The sequence below is a fragment of the Podarcis tiliguerta genome, assembly GCF_965153285.1.
Source record: "Podarcis tiliguerta genome assembly, chromosome: 4".
Classification (NCBI taxonomy): Eukaryota; Metazoa; Chordata; class Lepidosauria; order Squamata; family Lacertidae; genus Podarcis; species Podarcis tiliguerta.
Genome location: NC_139537.1, coordinates 7,673,145 through 7,698,009, shown reverse-complemented (window position 1 = coordinate 7,698,009; position 24,865 = coordinate 7,673,145). Strand labels below are relative to the sequence as shown.

Here is a 24,865-nt window from a genome sequence, read left to right as displayed (position 1 = left end):
ATAATATTTATTAAAAGTTTAAAGATTACAAAAAGAAATAAAAAAAAGAAAAGAAAGAGAAAGAAGAAGAAAGAAAAGAGAAAGAAAAAGAATAAACAATACAAATCAATACATTACAATACATAAAAAGAAAACAAAGGACACAATACATCAAAACAGAAACAAAAGCAAAAACAGTTAAAAACACATCCAATATTTATCATTATCTTTCATTAACTTGTTTCATCGACCTCCTCACACCTACCTCCCTTTTTTGTGTTCTAGTTATTAATTATTTCAGCAAATCCTTTCCACCTTTCACTGTTTTCTGTCATTTAATTATCTTAATTTATTTTAACCTTATCTTACCATTAAAACCCTAAAACTTATTTGTACTTAACTCCTTATAATGTTTCTACTAAAGCCATGTAATTTCATTCCAACATTTTTCTAACATTCATTAATTTTACAATATTTCTCTAAATATTTTTTTTAAAAAAACTTTTTTCCAATCTTCTTCCACCGTCTCTTCTCCCTCCAGCTTGACAAATCTCTTCCCTCTACAGTGGTACCTCGGGTTAAGTACTTAATTCGTTCCGGAGGTCCGTTCTTAACCTGAAACTGTTCTTAACCTGAAGCACCACTTTAGCTAATGGGGGCCTCCCGCTGCTGCTGCGCCGCCGGCGCACGATTTCTGTTCTTATCTTGAAGCAAAGTTCTTAACCCGAGGTACTATTTCTGGGTTAGCGGAATCTGTAACCTGAAGCGTATGTAACCCGAAGTGTATGTAACCCGAGGTACCACTGTATTGTGAGGGGGATGTTTCTTAGTGTATTTTATTGAACTGGATATTTTTATATGAATATGTTCCTGTGTAATTGTGCTTACGTTACGAGGTAACTTTTAAATTACTTACGTTTTAAACGACTTGTAAGTTGCTCGGAAAACGTTTTGTGCAATGAGCAACTGGCATATAATTTGTTAATTTTTTTAAACTGTATCATTGCCATCTTCATCATCATCGAGACTGGGAACAGCCATCAGTCCTTGCTTTGCAGACATGGCCAGTCACCCTCTGCCTCCTATAGCCCTTCTCTCACCATCTGCCATCTGGCCCCTGCTTATCTCTTGGGAGAGCAGAAGCTTCTTACGCAAAGTTTCGGCTGCCAACTGTGTTGAAATTGAGAGTTGTAACATACTGCTCCGATGGGCTGGCAGAGGTTTAATGCTAGTTTAACTCCGTCTGTGTGCAATGTGTCCCCTTTCCCCCATGTGAACCTTGTAGGAACGAAGGGGAGACTTTTCATCAAGGCCAGTTTATTTCATTTCAAGACTTCTCGTCTTTTTGTGCCTCTTTCTTTCATTCTCTCTCTCCCTCTCTCTCTTTCTCTCTCTCTCTTTCTCTCTCTCTCTCACACACACACACACACACACATACACCCACCCCACCTGGAGTTGCCACCACTTCACCTAGAAAAAAGAACTGGGCAACACCCATGAGAAACAGCCACACTATGTGCTTCAATAGGCTGTGAGGCCGTCTAATTAACCCCAAAACAATTCCTCTTCCGAGCAAATGTTGCCTTCTTCAAAGGGATATAATTTAGCCATGGATTCCATCTATGCTATTTGCAGCCAGAACAGTAGATACAGTGGTGCCCCGCAAGACGAATGCCTCGCAAGACGGAAAACCCGCAAGACGAAAGGGTTTTCCGTTTGCAGAGGCGCTTCGCAAGACGAATTTCCCTATGGGCTTGCTTCGCAAGACGAAAATTGACGAAAATTTTTGAGTTTTTTTCCGCTCCAAAACCCCTTTTTCTGAAGCGCTAAGCTGCTAAAAGCATTTTAGCAGCAAAACCGCTAATCCCTTAAGCCTTTAATAGGCGTTAATAGCCCTTAAACTGCTAATAGCGCTAATCCGCTAATGGGCTTGCTTCGCAAGACGAAAAAACCGCAAGACGAAAAGACTCGCGGAACGGATTCTTTTCGTCTTGTGAGGCACCACTGTACTGACATAGATGCCAATTCTATGGGATGGTAAGTAAGTTGGGACAGGGCTGAGCTGCCCAGTCTTGAGGGGCCGGGCCTCTCTGGGCCTCCCCGCAATGGCAGCTGGCCTCGCCGGACCTCGTGAAGGCGGGCGTTGTTGGGTCTCGTGGCCTGGTTCGCCAGAAGCTGCTTAGTCATGCTGGCCCCATGACCCGGAGGCTGTATGCCAGCTTCCTTGGCCAATAAAGCGAGATGAGCGCCGCAACCCCAGAGTCGTCCGCAGCTGGACCTAATGGTCAGGGGTCCCTCTACCTTTTATTGTTCTATCTAGTATTATATTTAATACTACGGCCCTCCAGTTGTTTCCGGACTACAACTCCCATCAGCCCTTGTGGGCTGGAGCTGAAGGAAATCTAGCATCATCTGCAGAGGGTCACAGATTCCCCTTCCCTGCTCCGACAGATGTCTCAGCCTGTGGTGCACAGCACTGGTCTGCAATGAATGCACAAGGGCTATCTAAAATTACATGAGTTTCTTTTCCCCCTGATGCTAGATTTCATGCTCTGTTTTTAAAATAACCACCACCCTGTACAGCTGCTGCTTGTGTAACAAGAGCTGCCTTTGTGCAGCGATCAGCTGGACTCCCCCAGTCATGTTCTGACCACTTTGATGGACATTCTGGACATACTGGTTTCAAGAATGTTTCCTGGACATGCCAAACCTCTTGCTCGAAGGTTGTTTTCTCCGCGGCTGCGGCTGTGTGAAATCCTTCAAAGGAGCCCCAGACATTTTCTCAAGAGCTGTACAAAGCTGGGTCTTCTTCCTCTAACCCAAACAGTCAAATAAATTGAACCAGCGCAGAGAGTGTTGAGGAGAGCCCAGAACACAGAATGCAGCCTTTTGCTAAGGCTTTTTCTGCGCTGTACAGTGGTACGTCAGGTTACATACGCTTCAGGTTACAGACGCTTCAGGTTACAGACTCCGCTAACCCAGAAATAGTGCTTCAGGTTAAGAACTTTGCTTCAGGATGAGAACAGAAATCGTGCTCCGGCGGCAGCGGGAGGCCCCATTAGCTAAAGTGGTGCTTCAGGCTAAGAACAGTTTCAGGTTAAGAACGGACCTCCGGAACGAATTAAGTACTTAACCCGACGTACCACTGTACATATAAAATACCCTCACACCGCTATCAACCGTCGTGGCTTCCCCCCAAAGGATCCTGGGAAGTGTAATTCATAAAGGGTGCTGAAAGTTGTTAGGACTTCCTTCCCCCGTCCCACTATTCCCCTCACAGAGCTGCAATACCCAGAGTTATTGCATAGGCTGTCTCCGAAAAAATTTCACATCACTTGGGAAGACAGGCGAACTAATGCCAGTGTACTGGAAGAAGCAAAGATCACCAGTGTTGAAGCAAAGATTCTTCAACACCAACTTCGTTGGACTGGTCATGTTGTTTAGCCTGATTATCGTCTTCCAAAGCAACTGCTCTATTCCGAACTTAAAAATGGAAAGCATAATGCTGGTGGTCAACAAAAGAGTTAAACCTGTCTCAAGGCAAATTTTTAAAAATTGATATAAACAATGACAACTGGGAAACATTGGCCTGCGAGCGCTCCAGTTGGAGAACAGCCTTTACCAAAGGTGTCATGAGCTTTGAAGACATTCGAACTCAGGACGCAAGGGAGAAACATGCTAAGAGGAAGGCACACTTGGCAAATCCACACCGGGATCAACTCCTGCCCAGAAACCTATGTCCCCACTGTGGAAGGAAGTGCGGATCCAGAATTGGCCTCGCTGGTCACTTACGGACCCACTGTTAAAACCATGTTTATGGAAGACAATCTTACTAGGCTACGAGGGACCGCCAAAGAAGAAGAATTAATATTGTGTTACATGAAGCAACTGGACGCATAAAAGCTGGCTCCTTTTGGAATAAAAGTTGTCCAACCCCATCATGATGATTCAAAGCTTTACTAACCACAACCTCTTCAGAACAGGTACAAAATCATCCTGATACACTGAGATAATTCCACAAAGCATGTGCTTATGCAATCACAGGTTCTTCTTCTTAAATATATGACATCATTATGGGCAGCTGAATCTTACTTCAATGCTGCTGATGGGATGGTATCCTGCCCCACACCTGAGACTGCAGGCCAAGTTTGGGGTTCCAGAAGAGGCCATGTGGCACCATAGGAGGGTGGCTGGGGGTTAGGAAGACAGAGGGTGCTGTTCTTGCATATCTGCCATCTGAGGAAATTACTTCACTCTACCTAGGGCTGCTCCTGGCCAAAGGTAAAGGTAAAGGGACCCCTGGCCATTAGGTCCAGTCGTGGCTGACTCTGGGGTTGCGGCGCTCATCTCGCTTTATTGGCCGAGGGAGCTGGCGTACAGCTTCCGGGTCATGGGGCCAGCATGACTAAGCTGCTTCTGGCGAACCAGAGCAGCGCACGGAAACGCCGTTTACCTTCCCGCTGGAGCGGTACCTACTTATCTACTTGCACTTTGAGGTGCTTTCGAACTGCCAGGTTGGCAGGAGCAGGGACTGAGCAACGGGAGCTCACCCCGTCGCGGGGATTCAAACCGCCGACCTTCTGATCGGCAAGCCCTAGGCTCTGTGGTTTAACCCACAGCGCCACCCGCATCCCCCCTGGCCAAAGGACCCAATGCCAAAAGATTTAAGTGTGTGGAACAGAAGCCACTTGTACCGCACTGTTTCAACAACCAGAGAATAACCAAAATGCCCCGCAAAGGCAGCCTAAATGTGGACCGCCTTCTGTTGTTCTCAAGAGCTCTGGTGCCAGGCCCTGAAGATAGTGGATTTCTTCCTTTTTCTCCTCCCCCTACTCCTGCAATAAATCTGCTTGCTTGCTTTAAGCACCTCCCAGTCTTATTTAATTTAAAGCTCAAGCCACACAGCTAATAATAGCCGCCCGGCAAAGAGTGATGCCCTGCCATGCTGCGTTTGGCTGGATTACGGCTAAGACGACTCAAGGAATGTGTCGAAGTGTTTGTGACATTCCATGGGATCCTCTTTGCCTTTCTGAAAAGGGGGAATCTCTTCTGTTGGGAAATGGATCCTAGGCAAGCACAATCACTGGATCGCTTTAGACTCCTGCTGAAAACCTTTTCGTTTCAGTAGCTCTCTCCAGGCTCGTGGTTTAGTTTCTTACATTTCTTTTGCAAAGCTTTGGTTGGTTTTATTTTTGCTTTTTAGTTACGACGATGTTGTGCATATTAGTTTTTAATTGGTTTGTTTCTTTTAACTGGGTTTTTATCTATGTTTTTATTCGCACCCTCTTTGGAGAACTGTGTGATCGAGCAGCTTACAGATTTTCTAAATAAAATAAGCCCCATTAGCTAAAGTGGTGCTTCAGCTTAAGAACTGTTTCAGGTTAAGAACAGACCTCCGGAACAAATTAAGTACTTAACCCGAGGTACCATTGTACTTATCCTAGCATGTCACAAATCCTCAGGGCAACAGGTTTGCAAAACAGTGTCAGTGACTGCTTCTTACTTCTTTGGAGGCAACCCAAAATGTTGGTAAGGGAATGGGTGTGGGATGTGATATATATATATAGCAGTCAAGTACAACATTCCTTGTTTTCCTAGAGTGGACTTGCAAGGGGATGTTTGCTCCAGCCAGTCAGAACTTCCTGTTTCCTCCTGAGCTGGGACATACTTCCTCTTGCATGTGACTAGAGGTGGGCGTGACCGAGGTACCCCTGTATATATTTAAAGCAGATAAATAAATGAACAAATGAAGTTAATTTGGATATGCAGAAGATATTAAAAATCAAGGAATCGCAGAAAGAGGGGGAGGAAGTCAAGTTTTGAAACATTAAAATGATTGTAAAAATTAATGAAATGTATAAAACTGAAAAGCATAAATATTTTATTTTTATTTATTTTTTTAAACGTGGGCAAGGGGATGGGAAGCGCGGCTTCCTTGTTTCAAATGAAAGAAAGGTGCTTATCCTCTGAGACTCCATACTTCAACTTGTGCTCTTCAAAGAGCTTGCAGAGTTCCTCCATGTAGACTTCGTGCAACTTGTCCACCTCCTCTTGGCTGGGGTTGGGGCGCTTCTCAACTGGGATGGGTTTTCCAACTGCGGGCAAGTGGGGAGGGACAGACAGCAAAGAGCGGTTAAGAAAACTCAGGCGATATTGTTAAGAAACCAGAAGCGCTCTTACTTGGAATTACAGGGAATGAGATAAACAAGAAAGACAGGAAGTTACCGTATTTTTCGCTCTATAAGATGCACCAGACCACAAGACGCACCTAGTTTTTGGAGGAGGAAAACAAGAAAAAAAATATTCTGAATCTCAGAAGCCACAACGGCAAGAGGGATCTCTGCGCAGTGAAAGCAGCAATCCCTCTTGCTGTTCTGGATTCTGGGACAGCTGCGCAGCCTGCATTCGCTCCGTAAGATGCACACACATTTCCCCTTACTTTTTAGGAGGGAAAAAGTGAGTCTTATAGAGTAAAAAATACGGTATTTCTATATGCAGTGACAGCAACGAGAATACTAATGGCTCAGAAATGGAAGCAAGAGGAGCCAACTACATTGGAAGAATGGAGAATGAAAATGATGGATTTTGCAGAACTTGATAGACTGACAGGAAGGATTCGAAATCGACGAGATCAGAGATTTACAGAAGATTGGGAAAAGTTTACAGAGTATATGCATAATTTAAGTGAAAAACAAATAATGCTTGTAAGCTTTAATGAAGCTCTGTAAAAAGAAATGCTTGAATATGAGTGAAACAAGAGTTAAGTTACAAAAATAAAGGAATGGGATTGCTTTAAAAACTACCTGACAAAATATGGTTCCAAAAATAATACTGGGTTGTGCTTAGATTAATTTCACTGATATAATGGGGGGAAACGGATACTATTAAATGAATGCAGAATATTTGTCACTTAAGAGAAGTGTTGAAGCCACAAAGAGATAGAGGGAAATCAACTAATATAACAACAACAACAACAACAACAATTTATTTACACCTCGCCCTTCCCGGTTCAAAAACCAGGCTCAGGGTGGCTAACAACAAATTTAAAACACTTTAAAACACTTAATTATAAAAGCAGCATAAAATACAGTACAAAAACATGAATAACAATAAAAATCAATTAGATAAGGCTAGCTGGCTGAATTGGTCCTACTTGGGCCAGCGAGGAGGCCAGGGGAGAATTAGCTGTGGGGTCTCAGAGCGGGTGATCTTCATAAAAGGGGAACAGGAGGGAAGAGAAGGGAAATAAAAGATCAGGCTGAATTCAAATAATATAGCAGGGATTCAGACTACTTTTCCGGATCAGAAAGAAAGTGACAAGAAAGAAAGAAAGAAAGAAAGAAAGAAAGAAAGAAAGAAAGAAAGAAAGAAAGAAAAGGAGGATTACAAATGCATTTCTTTCGTAGAACCTGGCGTATAGAATATTCAAAGTACTGTTTGTATCCTGTGAACGATTTTGTGCACTTGACTAATTATTTTTCATGTTTTATTATTTATCATTTTTTCTTTTCCTTTCTTTCTTCTCCTCTCTTTTCTTTTTATTTTCTTTTTATATATTTTCCTTTTATGTATTTCTTCTTTCCATTTTTGAATATTTGGATGTAATGTTTAATTTATACTTTTTGGTATTTTTATTGAAATGCAATAAAGATAATCAGCCAGAGCCGTTGAGCTTTTTTGAGGGGAGGATGAGCCAAAGTTGTCTGGGTTTGGGGCTTGGCCCCAGAAAGTGGTGCAGCTGGGAATCTAGCAAAGACCTGCCTGCCTTCCCTCTGAAAGGCTGAGCTAATTGTGTTTGTCAAGCAACAATGGGCTAACGCGGTTTCCGACCAACATCCCATTAAGTGTCTCCTCCACTGCAGAGCTTGGCGAAAGTCCGTCTAACCACGGAGAAGGTCCAAACAAGCTGTCAAACAATTATGGGCAACCACTGCCTGTCAAATCCTATCAGAGAGGACGGTGTTACCTGTACAAAACTGTCTTTCTGAATTAACCTGATGTTATTGTGGCCGGCTCCGGCGATAATTACCGCGCCACGGTGAATTCAGTCCTAGAAACGTTCTCTCGGTGTTTGGCATCAGGCAGAAGAATCATTACTAGTATTAAACGACAGAAGTAGGATCCCCAATTGTTGGAGAACATAGCTGTCAACCGTCCCTTATTTGGCGGGAAGCTCCCTTATCCCAGTGCCGTGTCCCGCTGCTGTCCCTTATTGATGATGTTCCTTAAATTTCCCGGGTTTCAAAGGAAGCAGCTCCTCTCCCTCCCTCCCTGCCGGCCAGGGAGGAGGGAGGCTCCAACTGTGTTGCTTGGCTGCGTTGCTCACCCAATAAGAAGCCTAAGAACAACTGGGGTTGGAGCTTCCATGCCTTGTGCTGATCAAATCGGCTGCGTTGCCTGGGGACTCGCCTTTCCTCAGCGCTTCCCAGCGGAGAGGTGATGGTGGTTTTCCTTGAGGCATCGTTTGGCTGCTGGCTGGGCTTTCTGCCTTTGGCTCAGAAGTTGAACATACCTGAGCTGAGTGCTCTGATCAGAATCGGATAGATACGTCATCGACGGGCCACTCACCCTTGCCGGGGAAAAGGTCTGTCTGGAGCGGTGGCACATGGTGGGGGGAAAGGAAAGGAGATCTCGTGGGAGGGAGGGAGGGAGGCTGTGTGTGTGTGTGGCTAGTTAATGCAAGCTGAGGGAATTTTTGAATGCTGGATGCCATTTTGTTGCACGTGTTGCTGCAAACTTTGCAGTGCAAAGCCAGGCCGGGGAGCCATCTTAAGTTGAGGCTGCATAGGCCTTGTGGTGCATGTGATTCAGATTCTATTCAGTTGAACCTCTGGTTACAAAGTTGGTTGGACAGTGTTCTCGAAGCTACCAGCATGAGTTTGACCAGACTGCAGGAGGACAGGAAGACTGGGGTGCCTGGAAGAGGTGAGGCTGCAGGTCCCTTATTTTGGCTGCTGATCCCTTATTTTCAAGGCTGTTGGTCCCCTATTTTCAAATCTGTAAGTTGACAGCTACGGTTGGAAAAGAGGGTCTTTAAGCTAATGAATGCTTTTGTCTCTCACTTTTCCAATCTTAAGTTTTGCACATTCCGCTATTTCCATTTAACGTCCTCATGAAAATTCAGCATTTTGGTGCAAATTACTCCAAATATACCGTACACACTTTTCTGTAGGTAATTTTGCCCAATGCACATGTTTTTGCAAAGCCAATCCCTTTATATCAGGCATAGGCAAACTCGGCCCTCCAGATGTTTTGGGACTATAATTCCCATCATCCTTGACCACTGGTCCTGTTAGCTAGGGATGATGGGAGTTGTAGTCCCAAAACATCTGGAAGGCCGAGTTTGCCTATGCCTGCTTTATATAATGAATTTTGTCTGCTATTTTCATAAATATCTACATTTCTACTTGTGTTTTACGCAAGTGTGCACATTTATTGTGCACATTACTTGGCTGAAGAACTGAACTGAAAAATTGGGAGGTGTGTGGATTTTGAAGAATGACCGTTTTGGTTTGCCCATTGTTTTGGAAAATGTGACTTGGCTAAAGGCCCATGCACACTTCCTTTCGTCTTGCGGCTCTCCCCCAGGGAAAACTGCTTTCTAGTGCTCAATCAGAGCAAATGGCAATTGGGGTTTTCTCCGGATTGACATTTGCTCCAATGTAGCACTAAAGAGCGAGTTTTCCGTAGGGAAGGAACGAGGCAAGGGGAAAACACTTAGAAAGTGAAGTGGAAAACTGCTTAGACCCAGGCTTTCTAGGCATGAGCAGACTTTGCTTAAGTGGTTTTAATTTACTGAAATTGAGAATGCTTAAATGCCTTGCTGAGTGTTTCATTCTGGAACGTTCCCCAGTAACTCTCATGAGATTGGTTAACTCTGGTCACATGGGAGGTGTCTTATTACATTCTCCATTTGGTTTTGTGCAAGTGACTTGACTCATGGCTGCAGCTCCATGAACACTGAAGAAGAGGCCATGTTAGATTGCGCTCTCTCTCTCTAATCGCAACAAAGGAGAGGTCTGACAATGTTTCTGTGCGAATGTATGTGATGGAAAGAAGGGCAGAAGTTTATGTTCTCCTAAAGAAGCAGTAAGGAGAGGTCTACTGGAAGGAGAAAGTGGAAACATCACAGAAGGAACTGCATGGCCAAGCTGGCTATTCCACAGAAGGCTGAGCGGAAAGAGAGAAAGACACAGTTTGATTGAATGTTTACGGAAGAATCAGTAATATAGGGCCATACGTCCTGAATTTCCTGGTCATATCTGGGATTCGTCCTGTAATGATTCTAGGGGTTGCTCGTGCGTAAGCCGGTGCAAATACCTGGCTGGGTTGCCTGAGTGAACCTTTCCTGTCCGGACAGCCACTCACCCGTGGCTGTCTCAATCGCTGGCAGAATCCGTCAGTGGGCGTTTCTTAAACTTCTTCCAGCAAAGAAGCTCTTTGACGCCTAGTCTTCTCCTACTCTCTCTGTGCGAAAGCCTTCTGCGCAAGGAGGGCGTAGGCAGCGGAGGACCCCTACTCTCCCCGCTGGACCCCAGCAAGGAGTCATGGGACTGCCTCGCCGCTTCCCCCATCTGCCCCCCTTCTCCACTGGTGCTACGCTGATTCTCTTCCGCAGAAGATGGGCTGCCTCTCCCAATCCCGGGATGCTCTCCGGAATCCCTCTGGATTTTGCTCTCTCCCTCCAGCACTGATGGCAGTTCCCTGACACGTCCGTCGGAAATAGCATCTGGGCAGAAATTCCAAACATTGTTTAAAATGTCTGGGGAAACCTGGGCAGCCCGTGTTGGATGTGTTGATTTTTTGGCGAATTTCCCCCAAAACAGCTCAAAAGCTTTTTCTTCTTTTTTGAAAAATTGCAAAAAAACCCCTCATCAACTGGCCCCTCCCTATCCAAAAAAGCTCAACAGTTTTTGTGTCTGGATTTTCACTTTTTGAAATATGGGAACCCTACGTAATCTTCAACTAAGAAAAACTAGGCCCACGCTTGAATAACTATGTGAATGTAAATACTTTGCATATGTTCTTCATTAGCTATATGTTCTGCAAGCGAAAGCTTTTTTGAATATTTTAACAAGTGTTTGAACCAGGGGTCAGCTAACTTTTTCAGCAGGGGGCCGGTCCACTGTCCCTCAGACCTTGTGGGGGGCCGGACAATATTTTGAAAAAAACATATGAACGAATTCCTGTGCCCCACAAATAACCCAGAAATGCATTTTAAATAAAAGCACACATTCTACTCATGTAAAAACATGCTGATTCCCAGACCGTCCGCAGGCTGGATTTAGAAGGGGATTGGGCCGGATCCGGCCCCCGGGCCTTAGTTTGCCTACCCATGGTTTGGACACTGCTTTAATTTCCAGGAAAGAGTAATCTTCACACAGGATTTGGCTTCCCAGCTGCAGTTTAGCTACTCTCCCAACCAGACTTACCCACAGTGTGGATCGGTCGCCGATACGGAATGAGCCCAAAACTGTACTGAAAGATCCCGCGGGCATGGAAGAGGGGGAGTGAGATCCCCATGATCTTTTGCAAACGCTCTTGGATCCACCGTAGCCAGCCGCCCTTGGGGTTTTCAACTTGATCGAACAGTTCGTTCTCACCGAAGGAAAACACGGGGACAAGAGGAGTGCTGGGGGAGGGGGCAGAGGAATGGAAAAGAAGGTGTTGCGTCATCATCATAATGCCCAAAGCACACCCAGTGTTTATACCAGTGGTAAGGAGCCCCACCCCGACTTGGAACACCGTCTAGGAGTGGATCCTGGATTTGATGTGGCCCCACTGTGGGTTAAACCACAGAGCCTAGGACTTGCCGATCAGAAGGTTGGCGGTTCGAATCCCCGCGACGGGGTGAGCTCCCATTGCTCGGTCCCTGCTCCTGCCAACCTAGCAGTTCGAAAGCATGTCAAAGTGCAAGTAGATAAATAGGTACCACTCCGGTGGGAAGGTAAACGGCGTTTCCGTGCGCTGCTCTGGTTCACCAGAAGAGGCTTAGTCAAGCTGGCCATATGACCCGGAAACTGTACGCTGACTCCCTCGGCCAGTAAAGCGAGATGAGTGCCGCAACCCCGGAGTCGGCCACAACTGGACCTAACGATCAGTAGTCCCTTTACCTATGAGCCCGAAAAAGCAAGGCCTGGGGGCCGCTGAGGCTCCACCCCTTGCCCTCAATGGCGACTTGCCCAATGTCAACACTGCTTTTGCAATCCAAGGCAGGAAGCAAAAGCAGGAGATTTTCCTGGATCCCTGATGAGCTGTGCTTTACCTAGAATCATAGAATCATAGACTCATAGAGTTGGAAGAGACCACAAGGGCCATCGAGTCCAACCCCCTGCCAAGCAGGAAACACCATCAGAGCACTCCTGACATATGGTTGTCAAGCCTCTGCTTAAAGACCTCCAAAGAAGGAGACTCCACCACACTCCTTGGCAGCAAATTCCACTGTCAAACAGCTCTTACTGTCAGGAAGTTCTTCCTAATGTTTAGGTGGAATCTTCTTTCTTGTAGTTTGGATCCATTGCTCCGTGTCCGCTTCTCTGGAGCAGCAGAAAACAACTTTTCTCCCTCCTCTATGTGACATCCTTTTATATATTTGAACATGGCTATCATATCACCCCTGATGGCTCACCGCTTGTATAAAGTTACAGAGCCATCAGGGCTAGGCGCCATCCATAGCTCTCTCCTCCTCCATGAATTTCTCTCACCCTCTTTCAAAGCCCTCCAAGTTGGGGCCCGTCACTGCCCTCCTGCACTTGCAGGTAGCCGTGCCACCAGAGTTAATGTTTCGTACGGGGTTTGCACAATGCAGTCCTTCGCCCGGCAGCGTGCCACGACTCACCCATGATGTATAGCTAGCCGAACAAACCCCTTCCGGTTTGCCAACAACAGAGTACAAGCCCCTGGCCGGGCGTCCAGAGCTTCTTGGGCTCCTCCCACAGCGATGACGAGGACATTCCCTCCTCCTGACCTCTGTAGGACGTTGGCAGCCGTTTCCTTGTCAGATGGGACTAAACCTGGGTATGAAATGCAGGAGGCGTGAGAGTAAGCTCCCTGAAAACCATCAGTACAGTGGTACCTGGGGTTACATACGCTTCAGGTTACAGACTCCGCTAACCCAGAAATAGTACCTCGGGTTAAGAACTTTGCTTCAGGATGAGAGCAGAAATTGTGCTCTGGCGGTGCGGCGGCAGCGGGAGGCCCCATTAGCTAAAGTGGTGCTTCAGGTTAAGAACAGTTTCAGGTTAAGAACGGATCTCTGGAACAAATTAAGTACTTAACCTGAGGTACCACTGTAGTGTTATTAATAGTACTATTATTTGGCAAATGCCTTTGCGGGACATCTTCAGGAGAACAACAACAACAACAACAACAATTTTTATTTAAACCTCTCCCGCCCCAGCCAAGACCAGGATGAGGGCGGCCAACACCAGGTATAAAAACCAGATTAAACGTAAAGGTAAAGGTACCCCTGCCCGTACGGGCCAGTCTTGACAGACTCTAGGGTTGTGCGCCCATCTCACTCAAGAGGCCAGGGGCCAGCGCTGTCCGCAGACACTTCTGGGTCACGTGGCCAGCGTGATGAAGCTGCTCTGGCGAGCCAGAGCCGCACACGGAAACGCCGTTTACCTTCCCGCTAGTAAGCGGTCCCTATTTATCTACTTGCACCCAGGAGTGCTTTCGAACTGCTAGGTTGGCAGGCGCTGGGACCGAACGACGGGAGCGCACCCCGCCGCGGGGATTCGAACTGCCGACCTTTCGATCGGCAAGCTCTAGGCGCTGAGGCTTTTACCCACAGCGCCACCCGCGTCCCTAAAACAAGATTAAAATACATTAAAACGGCCTCGGCCCAGTAGACCTGAAGGAGCGTCTCCACCCCCATCATTCTACCTGGACACTGAGGTCCAGCGCCGAGGGCCTTCTGGCGGTTCCCTCCCTGTGAGAAGTGAGGTTACAGAGAACCAGGCAGAGGACCTTCTTGGTGGTGGCACCCGCCCTGTGGAACGCCCTCCCACCAGATGTCAAGGAAATAAACAACTATCTGACGTTTAGAAGACATCTGAAGGCAGCCCTGTTTAAGGAAGTTTTTAATATTTGATGTTTTACCGTGTTTTTAATATTTTGTTGGGAGCCGCCCAGAGTGGCTGGAGAGACCTGGCCAGATGAGAGGGGTATAAGTAATAAGTTGCTGTTGTTGTTATCGCTGACTAACAGCCATGCTGGATGGAGCTTGGGGAGGATGGGAGTCCGATGACATATAAAAGGTCACAGCTACTGCATCTGGTATGCCGCACGGAGGACCTTAAGCTCCACAAATGACAACACCTTGGAGGTCCCAGGTCACAAGGTGGTTAGATTGGTCTCAACTAGGGCCAGTACTGGCCCCGATCTGGTGGAAAGCTTTGTCACAAGAGACAAGGGCCCTGCAGGACTTGACATCTTTCTGCAGGGCCTGCAAGACAGAGCTGTTCTGCCTAGCCTTTGGTTTGGACTCAGTCTGACCCTTATGTTTCCCTCCCCTTACAGTTTTGATCTATGGGCTACTATTAAAATGAGGCTGCATTTTGAATTATATTTTATTTTATTTTTTACATAATATTTTATTTTCCACATTCAATAACAAACAGAAAACAAATCGACAAACACATCAAAAAGAAAATAGCAAAAACAAAACAATACATACATTATACAAAAAGAAAAAAAAATGAAAAAGATAAGAATAAAAAAAATTAAAAACAAATATTATGTCATTGTATTCTTCAGCATTAACTTAAGTCTGCGACTTCCCCATGCCTTCCCACTCTGTATTCTAGATCTTATATTCTGGTAGTAAACTCTTTCCCTCTGGCGTATCTTTGGTTCAGATTAATGTTATTGTCTTATTTATCCTTACATTTCCCTATGTCTTACTAAATATACTTTCTGTAACATTGTCGTTTTTATAATAACATTCTTGTACATTCAATCTGATACCTCAAACGTTCATAATTTTATAATGTTTCTGTAGATAATCTTTAAATTTCCTCCAGTCTTCCTTCACCATCTCTTCTCCCTGGTCTCTGATTCTGCCAGTCATTTCTGCAAGTTCCATATAGTCAATGAGCTTCATTTGCCATTCTTCCAGCGTGGGTAAATCCTGCGTCTTCCAGTACTGCGCGATGAGTATTCTTGCTGCTGTTGTAGCATACATAAAAAGAGTTCTATCCTTCCCTTGAACCTGTTGGTTTACCATACCCAGGAGAAAGGCTTCTGGGGTCTTTCTAAATGTATATTTAAATATTTTTTTTCAATTCATTATAAATCATTTCCCAGAAAGCCTTGATCCTTGGGCACGTCCACCAAAGGTGAAAGAAGGTACCTTCTGCTTCTTTACATTTCCAGCATTTGTTATCAGGCATATGATACATTTTTGCAAGCTTGACTGGTGTCATGTACCACCTATATATCATTTTCATTATGTTCTCTCTTAAGGCATTACATGCCGTAAACTTTATTCCAGTGGTCCACAACCTTTCCCAGTCAGCAAACATTATGTTATGGCCAACGTCTTGAGCCCATTTAATCATAGCCAATTTCACTTCCTCATCCTGTGTGTTCCATTTCAGCAGCAAATTATACATTCTAGACAATATTTTTGTTTTAGGTTCTAATAGTTCTGTTTCCAATTTTGATTTTTCCACCTGGAAGCCAATTTTTCTGTCCATTTTAAATACCTCCATTATTTGATAATAATGAAGCCAATCTCGGACTTTACTTTTTAGTTTGTCAAAACTCTGCAATTTCAGTTTGTCACCATCCTGTTCTAAGATCTCCCAATACTTCGGCCAATTTGCCTCCATATTGAGTCTCTTTACTGCCTTAGCTTCCATTGGAGACAACCACCTTAGGGTTTTGTTTTCCAAAAGATCTTTGTATCTGATCCAGACATTGAACAGTGCTTTTCTAACAATGTGAATTTTGAACATTCTATGCACTTTAACTTTATCATACCATAGATATGCATGCCAGCCAAATGCATTATTAAACCCTTCTAAATCCAGTATGTCTGTGTTTTCAAGAAGTAGCCATTCCTTCAACCAGCAGAAAGCTGCTGCTTCATAATAGAGTTTTAGGTCTGGCAGGGCAAAGCCCCCTCTTTCTTTAACGTCTGTTAATATTTTAAATTTTATCCTTGGCTTTTTGCCCTGCCAGACAAATTTAGATAGATCTTTTTGCCACTTCTTGAAACAATCAGTTTTATCAATAATCTGCAGTGTCTGAAACAAAAATAGCATTCTTGGCAATACATTCATCTTAATTACAGCAATACGCCCCAGTAGTGAGAGTTTCAAGCTAGACCACGTATCTAGATCCTTTTTTATCTCCGTCCAGCATTTCTCATAGTTGTCTTTAAATAAGTTCCCATTTTTTGCTGTCATAGTTATTCCCAAATATTTAACTTTCTTCACTACTGTTAAACCTGTTTCTTTCTGAAACCTTTCATTTTCAATTTCTGTCAGAATTTTTATCAAAACCTTAGTTTTTGTTTTATTTAATTTAAAGCCTGCCATTTGGCCAAATTCTTGAATCAGTTCTAAAACTTTTTTCCCACTGGATTCTGGCTCCTGCAACGTCAAAACCAGGTCATCTGCAAAGGCTCTTAATTTATATTGTTTGGCTCCGACCTGTATCCCTTTAACCAATTGGTCCTTTCTGATCATATTCAGCAACACCTCCAGGACCGATATAAAAAGTAGTGGGGAAATTGGGCACCCTTGTCGTGTTCCTTTTTCTATTCTGAACTCTTCTGTCAAAACATTATTTACAATTAATTTAGCTTTTTGTTCAGAATAGATTGCCCCTATACCATTTTCAAATTCTTGGCCTACCCCCATGCCTTGGAGATTCTTCTTCATAAAACTCCAAGAGATATTGTCAAAGGCTTTCTCCGCATCCACAAATATCAGCGCCGCTTTTGTATTTATATTTTCCTGTAAAAGTTCCAAAATGTCAATTATATTTCTTACGTTCTCTGATAGATGTCTTCCTGGGAGAAAGCCTGCTTGATCTTTATGAATCTCCTCTGTTAGTACCTTCTTCAATCTTCTCGCCAAGATATCTGCAAATATTTTGTAATCCACATTTAACAATGATATAGGCCGGTAATTCCTAAGTTGATGTTTTTCAACGTCTGTCTTTGGTATAAGAGTCACAAAAGCTTCTTTCCACGATTCTGGAGCCTTTTCCCCCTGAAGTATTTCATTACATATTTCTTTTAAGGGTTGAGTTAGCCAGTCTTTCAATGATTTATAATATCTTGCAGTCAGCCCATCAGGTCCCGGAGCTTTGCCTAGTTGCATATTTTGGATGGCACTCTCTACCTCTTGTTCTGTTATCCTGCTGCTCAGTTTAAGTTTGTTTTCTTGCGATATTTTTGGTAGCCCATTCACTTTCAAAAATTCTTCTATCTCTGTTTCTTTCTGTGGTTGTTGAGAGTAGAGCTTTTTAAAATATTTTTGAAAAGCACTCCTGATCTCGTTGGGATATTGCAACATTCTTCCTTCAACTTCCAAATTTGTAATAGTGTTCATTTTTTGTCTCTTCTTTATTTGCCATGCCAATAACTTTCCACACTTATTTGCCGAATCAAATGTTCTTTGTCTCATCTGTTTGATTTTCCATTCAATCTCTTGGTTTATTAATTGCATGTACTGTACTTGATACAACTTTATCTCTCTTAATATTTCCTGTGATTTTGGGTTTGTTCTCAATCTCTTTTCACCTTCCTTGATCTTATCCAAAATCTTTTCTCTTTTTTCCTGTTGTAATCTTCTCTTGAGTGCATTTTGTTGGATCAAAAAGCCTCTCATAACCGCCTTACTTGCGTCCCATATAATTCTTTTCTCCACCGTAGTGTTCAAATTTATTTCAAAATAATCTTTCAGAGTTTTCTGGGCTTTCTTTACAAATTCCGCATCTCTAAAAAGAGAGTCATTCATCCTCCATCTGAAGGATCCAGTTGGTTGTAAGTTCATTACCATCTTAACAGCGTTATGGTCGGAGCAAGTCTTTGGGCAGATTTCCACCTTATTTATCTTTGGGGCCAGTTCTCTAGTGGTCCAAATTTGGTCAATTCTAGTCCAAGTCTTTTGGGCTTCAGAAAAGAAGGTTCCCTCTCTTTCCAGGGGATGTTTCGTTCTCCAAATGTCAATCAAGTCCAGGTTATCAGTCATTTCAAAAAAGGTTTTCGGTAGTCTCCCATCTTTGGTAACTACCTGTCTTTGTGCCTTATCCATATTCGTTGAGACTACTCCGTTCAAATCTCCCATTAGAATCACATTGTACTCCATATAATCCAACAATGTCTCATGCAATCTTTTAAAGAATTCTGATTTCCCTTCATTAGGCGCATATATGCCCACCATCAAATATTTCTGTCCATGGTACTGTATTTCAATAGCCAAATATCTTCCCTGCTCGTCTTTAAAGATAAACTTTGGTGCCAGGCTTTCTTTAGCATAGATTACAACTCCTCTTTTTTTAACTTTGTCCGATGAAATAAATTCTTGTCCCAACTTTTTGTTAATTAAATTTTTTCTGTGAAGCCTGGTCACATGTGTTTCTTGCAAGCAAATCAAGTCCACATGTTCTTTTTTTAATATGTGAAAAATGGATTTCCTCTTCCGAGAAATGTTCAAACCATTACAATTCCAACTCAAAAGCTGCAGAGACATGTTGTATTATTGTTATTCTGTTCCTCCCGTTGCTTCTGGTAACTTGTCTTCTTCTGCTCCTGGTGGAGTCTTTCCATCCAAATTTAGATTCAATATTGCCTCTGCTGTCTTCTTTCTTCTTTCCTCTAGTAGGTCTACTGTCCCTTTCTGTAGGTCCTCCCCGCAGGCCTCCAAAAAACTGTCTCTGTCTTCCACTGACTTTATTTTAATCTTTCGTCCTTTGAAACTAAAGGAGAGTCCTTCTGGGAATTCCCACCTGAAGATGATACTATTTCTTCTCAGCAAGGTCACCAAGTCTTTATATCTGGCTCTGAGATCGAGCAAAAGTTTGGGGATGTCTTTAAAAATTTCAGCTCTCGATTGAGAAATTTCCAAAGGTTTGTGAAAATGCAGTCCTAGGATCTTATCCCTCTCCTCCTTGGATCTTAATATGATCAGACAATCTCTGGTTTTGATCTTTTTACTTGCTCTTCCCAGTCGGAAGGCACTCAAAATTTTTATTTCTTCCTTTTCCAGATCTAATTCCCAAAATTTCACAAACTCTTGTGACAGGTAGTCCCGCAGGCTCTCCTTCTCAATTTCAGGCAAGCCTCTGATCCTAAGATTTGCCTCTCGTTCTTTCAAGTCAATTAGAGAAAACTTAACCTTATAGTCCTCCAGCTGTCTGGTCATCGATGGTAATTTCTCCTCCGTAGCAGCTGCGACCTGTCGAGCTTCTTCTGCAATCTTTCGCGTTTTATCGGAGTCGCCCAATAATTTCTCTATTGCAGCTGTATTTTGCTGGATGCTCAGCGTATTCTGATCTATTTTAGAAGATGCATCTGCAATCCCTTTGTTCGTTTCTACCACCTGATTTTTAATTTCTGCAATCTCCTTCTTCGTCCCTGACACCTCCGCTGTAAGTTTATCAATGGCCCCTTGTAGCTTTGCAAAGCCCGAACTTATCAGTTCATCTGTACTGGACATTCCTTTCCCCTTCTGTTGTGAGGCAGTACCTCCTGTAGGGTCTAGAGAACCTCTTCTTCCTGGAAGAAAGGATTTGCCCGATCTTGTCGTCTTTTCCTGATAACTCTCTTTCTCAGCCATAAGCCAAGCTTTCCCACGGTCAGACTGCAGCTGCAGCTGGGCTTGTGGCACTAACAGACAGTCCGATAGGAAGTTGCAGTAAGATGTTACAGTGGAAAATTACCAGTAGACTTGTAACAATGTCTGTGCCCACTAGGGGGACTCTAAGATTCCACAATCAGAAGAAACAAAATGTCCTTTGGTTTACAGTCAAGACCGAATTGTATCATCAATCCTTTTGGCGACAGTTTTATGGTTCTAACACCTTTATAACAGTTTTATAGCAGATTTAACTCTCATTAATCAAGCGCCGTCCACTATCCCCTTTCTGAGGCTAGTATTTTCAAATTTGACAGCTCAGGACCTGGGAGTCAGAGCGGTGCTTCTATTACCGCAGCCTCTTTCTCCGGGGGATTTAGTCTTTCCCAAAATACTCCCCCTCCTTTCCAGTTCTTGGGAGGGGGGTTGCAATCCTTTCTATGGCTTCAGAGTAGCTTTTTCAATCTCTTATTTTAGAATGTTAAGAGCATAGTCTTTACTTTCTACTATATACAAAGCGGAAGGCTGACTTCCTGTTTAGACCTTCCCGCCTCTGTTCCGATCATTCTTAAAGAAATTTAAAGTCCCGATTCTTTTCCAATTCAAGTTTTCCAAATTAAAGTCCTTCAAATTTACTGTAGTTTACTCACGATTATTCTGTTTTGTAATCCAAATTGTAACAAGAAGAGGTCGAACGCTCTCCGGTTGGCAATGCGACGTCGCTCTGAGAAGGTAGCGATAGCCTCACAGCACCACGCCAGCCCCCCCTCCATTCCCCGGGGCTATTTACGACCCAGAGACGATCTGGAGCTGCGCTTTCGGTGCCCGCTGAGTCCCACGGCCGTAGGCTTTCCCCGCCTGCGGTTTTATGGGGTTTCCGCGTCGTCGAAGCAGTAAAACCCCGTCCTTCTCAGAGCTCTTCCTCTGAGACATCAGAGGAAAGCAGCCATTTTCCGATCGCGTTCAGACCCGGAAGTCCATTTTGAATTATATTTTAACCTGTGTTTTAAATTGTTTGGGGTTTTTTAATTGTAATTTTACTGGTGTTAGCTGCCCTGAGCCCGGCAGGGTATAACTAAATTATTATTATTATTATTATTATTATTATTATTATTATTAGGTGCAGGAAGTTTACAAAAGCACAGACTCTCTCTCTCTCTCTCTCTCTTGCACCAGCCAGATATTGGCTTGTATCAACCGCCCTGAGCACCACAGCTCTTCTTACCTCCACTCATCAGATAGTCACGGAAAAACGGGAATCTGAACCAGAGGTTCAGCATCATCAGATGAGGGGTCAGTCCTGGGAAGATCTTGGAAAACCCAGTTGCCTCCGTACAGAAATTGAGGAAGGCTCCAGCCACCAGGACTCCGTGGGGATGGAAACCGAAGATGTAGTTCTTTGTCGGGTCCAGTTCCACCGTCTTCACCAGCTGTAAGAAGACCAAAGTCATTTAGGGCTCCTCCGGGACTCACCTTCTGAACTGGGAGAATGAGAGAACGGAGCAAGACCATTTATTTGTGGTACCTCGGGTTACATACGCTTCAGGTTATATACGCTTCAGGTTACAGACTCCGCTAACCCAGAAATAGTACCTCGGGTTAAGAACTTTGCTTCAGGATGAGAACAGAAATCGTGCTGCGGTGGCGCGGCAGCAGCAGGAGGCCCCATTAGCTGAAGTGGTGCTTCAGGTTAAGAACAGTTTCAGCTTAAGAACGGACCTCCGGAACGAATTAAGTACTTAACCCAAGGTACCACTGTATATATATTTTCTAATCCACATTTCAAAATATTCATTTAAACAACCTTAAATCACTGACTTCCCTTCTTCTCTTCCCATGGTTCATTTTGCATGCCATACAACCCTGCATATTTTACATGAACTAAACCATTCAGTATTCCATTGTTACATCCACCAAAACTTATTTACACTGTTGAATTCATCTTAATGCTACTAGCATTTTTAAATGAACACAATTTTCACCCATATATTCAGTAAACATTTTCCAGCCTTCTTTAAATGTACATTCTTCTTGTTCGCTTATTCTATACATTAAATCTGCAAGCTGCGCGTATCCCACCAGTTTCAGTTGCCGTTCTTCTTTGGTTGGGCCCTTGCTCGTTTTCCATTTTGGGGCTAACAAAACATGGGCCGCGGAGCAAGACCATATCTAAGCAGCGCTAGAGAACTGAGGACCGATTTGCACAGTCATTGTGCTACCACGAGCTTGATTTCTTTTCAGGGACCCTGAAGTCTTGCAAATGCTCTCCTACCCCTCGGAGTCTGCTTCAGCAACAGTTATTGCCTGGTACACTAGAATCGTAGAATCATAGAACTGTAGAGCTAGAAGGGACCCCAAAGTTCATCTAGCCCAACTCCCTGCAATGCAAGAATCCAGCCCACAGCCATCATTGGGTGGGCTCAAACCGCCAACCTGTTGCGATATTCCGTTCAACCTTAAGAACAGACGTGTGTCTGTTTTTAGCACCCCGCTGCTTCCGAATCGCTCCAAATCAACGTACAGTGGTGCCCCGCAAGACGAATGCCTCGCAAGACGGAAAACCCGCTAGACGAAAGGGTTTTCTGTTTTGGAGGTGCTTCGCAAAACGAATTTGCTATGGGCTTGCTTCGCAAGACGAAAATGTCTTGCGAGTTCCTGCGGGGTTTTCCCCCCCTTTTTCCCAAGCCGCTAAGCCGCTTAACAGCTGATCGCTAAGCCGCTTAACAGCTGATCGCTAAGCCGCTTAACAGCTGGTCGCTAAGCCGCTTAGCAGCTGATCGCTAAGCTGCTTATCAGCTGATCCACTAAGCCCGCTAAGCCGCTAATAGCCTTTTAGCAGCTAATTCGCTAATCCCTTAAGCCTTTAATAGCTGCTAATAGCCGCTAAACCGCTAGTAGCGCTAATCTGCTAAGCCGCTAATGGGCTTGCTTCGCAAGACGAAAAAAACCGCAAGACGAAGAGACTCGCAGAACGGATTCTTTTCGTCTTGCGAGGCACCACTGTATCCCGATAGATATTGCCAATTCAATTCTTACTGTTTGAGAATCAATCGCTGCAACGTGCAAGCCTGGGGCTGCGCTTTTGGAGGGCAGAAAATGGCATCTCGAAGTACCAGGATCTCAATCTCGCCATTCTCTTCACCTCTAAACAGAGGCTACCTGACGGCCGAGAGACCCGCAAACAGCTCTGCTGGAGCCAGCTGGGGCCCTGCCAATTGCCCTTGTTTCCTTGGTTGCATGCCAACATACCATCTGGTTGATAGCCAATGCACTGCCCCGTTGTGCCACAACCGCCACGCAGAGAGCTCACCCCAGAGATTGTTTAATGGTGTTTCCCTGTTTTTTGACCATGGGGGCACAGCTCCTCTCCGCCCCAAATTAAAATCAGAAGCACACTTTGCTCTAACCGCAGAAAAGGTTGGTGTTTAGATAGTGTGGGAGTTTGAGCTGCCTGCTTGCTGTAAGGAAACCTTCTGTTCCTGGCGAGAAAGGGGACCATTGGCTACCTGGGATGGTGAGCCAGAAATGAAAAGGATGCTTAAAATAACCTTTGTAGACATCAGAGAGAACTTGTTGACTTGCCATTTATAAACTCTATTTTTGGAACGAAGCCCAGTGCCTTTAATGAGAACTTGACGAACAAAGGATGAGAGGACTGAACACCAATATAATTGGACAGAATATATATAAAAAATAGAAAATTGTCCAGTAGCACCTTAGAGACCAACTAAGTTCGTTCTTGGTATAAGCTTTCGTGTGCATGCACACTTCTTCAGATTTTTTTTATATATTTTTCGCTCTATAAGACGCACCAGACCACAAGACGCAACTAGTTTTTGGAGAAGGAAAACAAACAAAAAAAAATATTCTGCATCTCAGAAGCGCAGTGAAAGCAGCAATCCCTCTTGCTGTTCTGGCTTCTGGGATAGCTGCACAGCCTGCATTCACTCCATAAGATGCACACAACATTTCCCCTTTTTAGACGGGAAAAAGGTGAGTCTTATAGAGCAAAAAATACGGTATTTTTACTGTGTCAGACCAACACGGCTACCTACCGGACAGATAATAATATGGGGGCATGGGATGCCTCCTGTGTGTCAACAATGTAAAAACTTTGCTACAGAAGATGTGAGCCACAGAAACAACGACTGATCAGACTGAGAATAAGGATGGATAATATTAGTTTTGAATTTGAAAAATAGCCAAAAATGCAGAGACATGAATGAGGATGATCATCGCTAGACATCTGGAACACGGGAATATATCATTGGTGGTATTGTTATTATTGTAATTTCGACTGGTTTGATTTGTCATTAATTGGAAGATTGTTGTTGAAAATGAATAAAAATTTAACAAAAAAATAACCTTTGTAAAAAATAAAAACACACCATCTATCATAAAGACACTGCAGTCTCCCTTGTGCCTCGTTCAGGTAAAACATGGACCCTGGGCAAGCGTCAGGAACCCCAGAAATCTCGCGCCGCTCAGAGATTGGGGTGGCAATTGGAGACGGCCTTTCACCCAGTCAAACTATTGGATCTATTGTGCTCAGTCAAGACTTATTGGCAATGGCTCTCCAGGGTTTCAGAGCCGGATCAGAATCTTGCTGATCTGCTGCAAACCACCCCAAGATCTGCTCAGGGATCGCATTCTCCCATCTATGCTCGCTCAACCTCCTCCATCTATAGAGCTGGCATCTTGACAGATGCCACGGTTCCACAACGGTAGGAAATCAATCTTTTAGCGTTGCAGCTGCTACACTTCGGAACTCCCTGCCAATTGAAATCAAGCAGGGACTTCCAGGTCTGAACGCGATCGGAAGATGGCTGCTTTCCTCTGATGTCTCAGAGGAAGAGCTCTGAGAAGGACGGGGTTTTACTGCTTCGACGACGCAGAAACTCCATAAAACCGCAGGCGGGGAAAGCCTACGGCCGTGGGACTCAGCGGGCACCGAAAGCGCAGCTCCAGATCGTCTCCAGGTTGTAAATAGCCCCGGGGAACGGAGGGGGGGCCGGCGTGGTGCTGTGAGGCTATCGCTACCTTCTCAGAGCGACGTCGCACTGCTAATCGGA

At 44.3% G+C, this 24,865-nt stretch overlaps 1 protein-coding gene and 1 long non-coding RNA gene across 2 annotated transcripts in view; both read right to left on the bottom strand.

Annotated features, from left to right (window-relative positions):
* LOC310675839 overlaps positions 1-24,865 on the bottom strand; it is a 324,788-nt gene that overhangs the window by 242,434 nt on the left and 57,489 nt on the right. The window lies entirely within an intron of this gene.
* The window catches only part of MOGAT2 (monoacylglycerol O-acyltransferase 2), a 46,742-nt gene continuing 27,714 nt past the window's right edge, over positions 5,838-24,865 (bottom strand). The window contains exons 3-6 of the mRNA XM_083436724.1: positions 21,019-21,223; positions 12,818-12,992; positions 11,412-11,611; positions 5,838-6,074 (exon numbers count right to left, since the gene is read on the bottom strand). Coding sequence (XP_083292850.1) covers positions 5,920-6,074; positions 11,412-11,611; positions 12,818-12,992; positions 21,019-21,223 — 735 coding nt within the window. The 3' untranslated portion in view covers positions 5,838-5,919. The remainder of the gene's footprint in view (positions 6,075-11,411; positions 11,612-12,817; positions 12,993-21,018; positions 21,224-24,865) is intronic.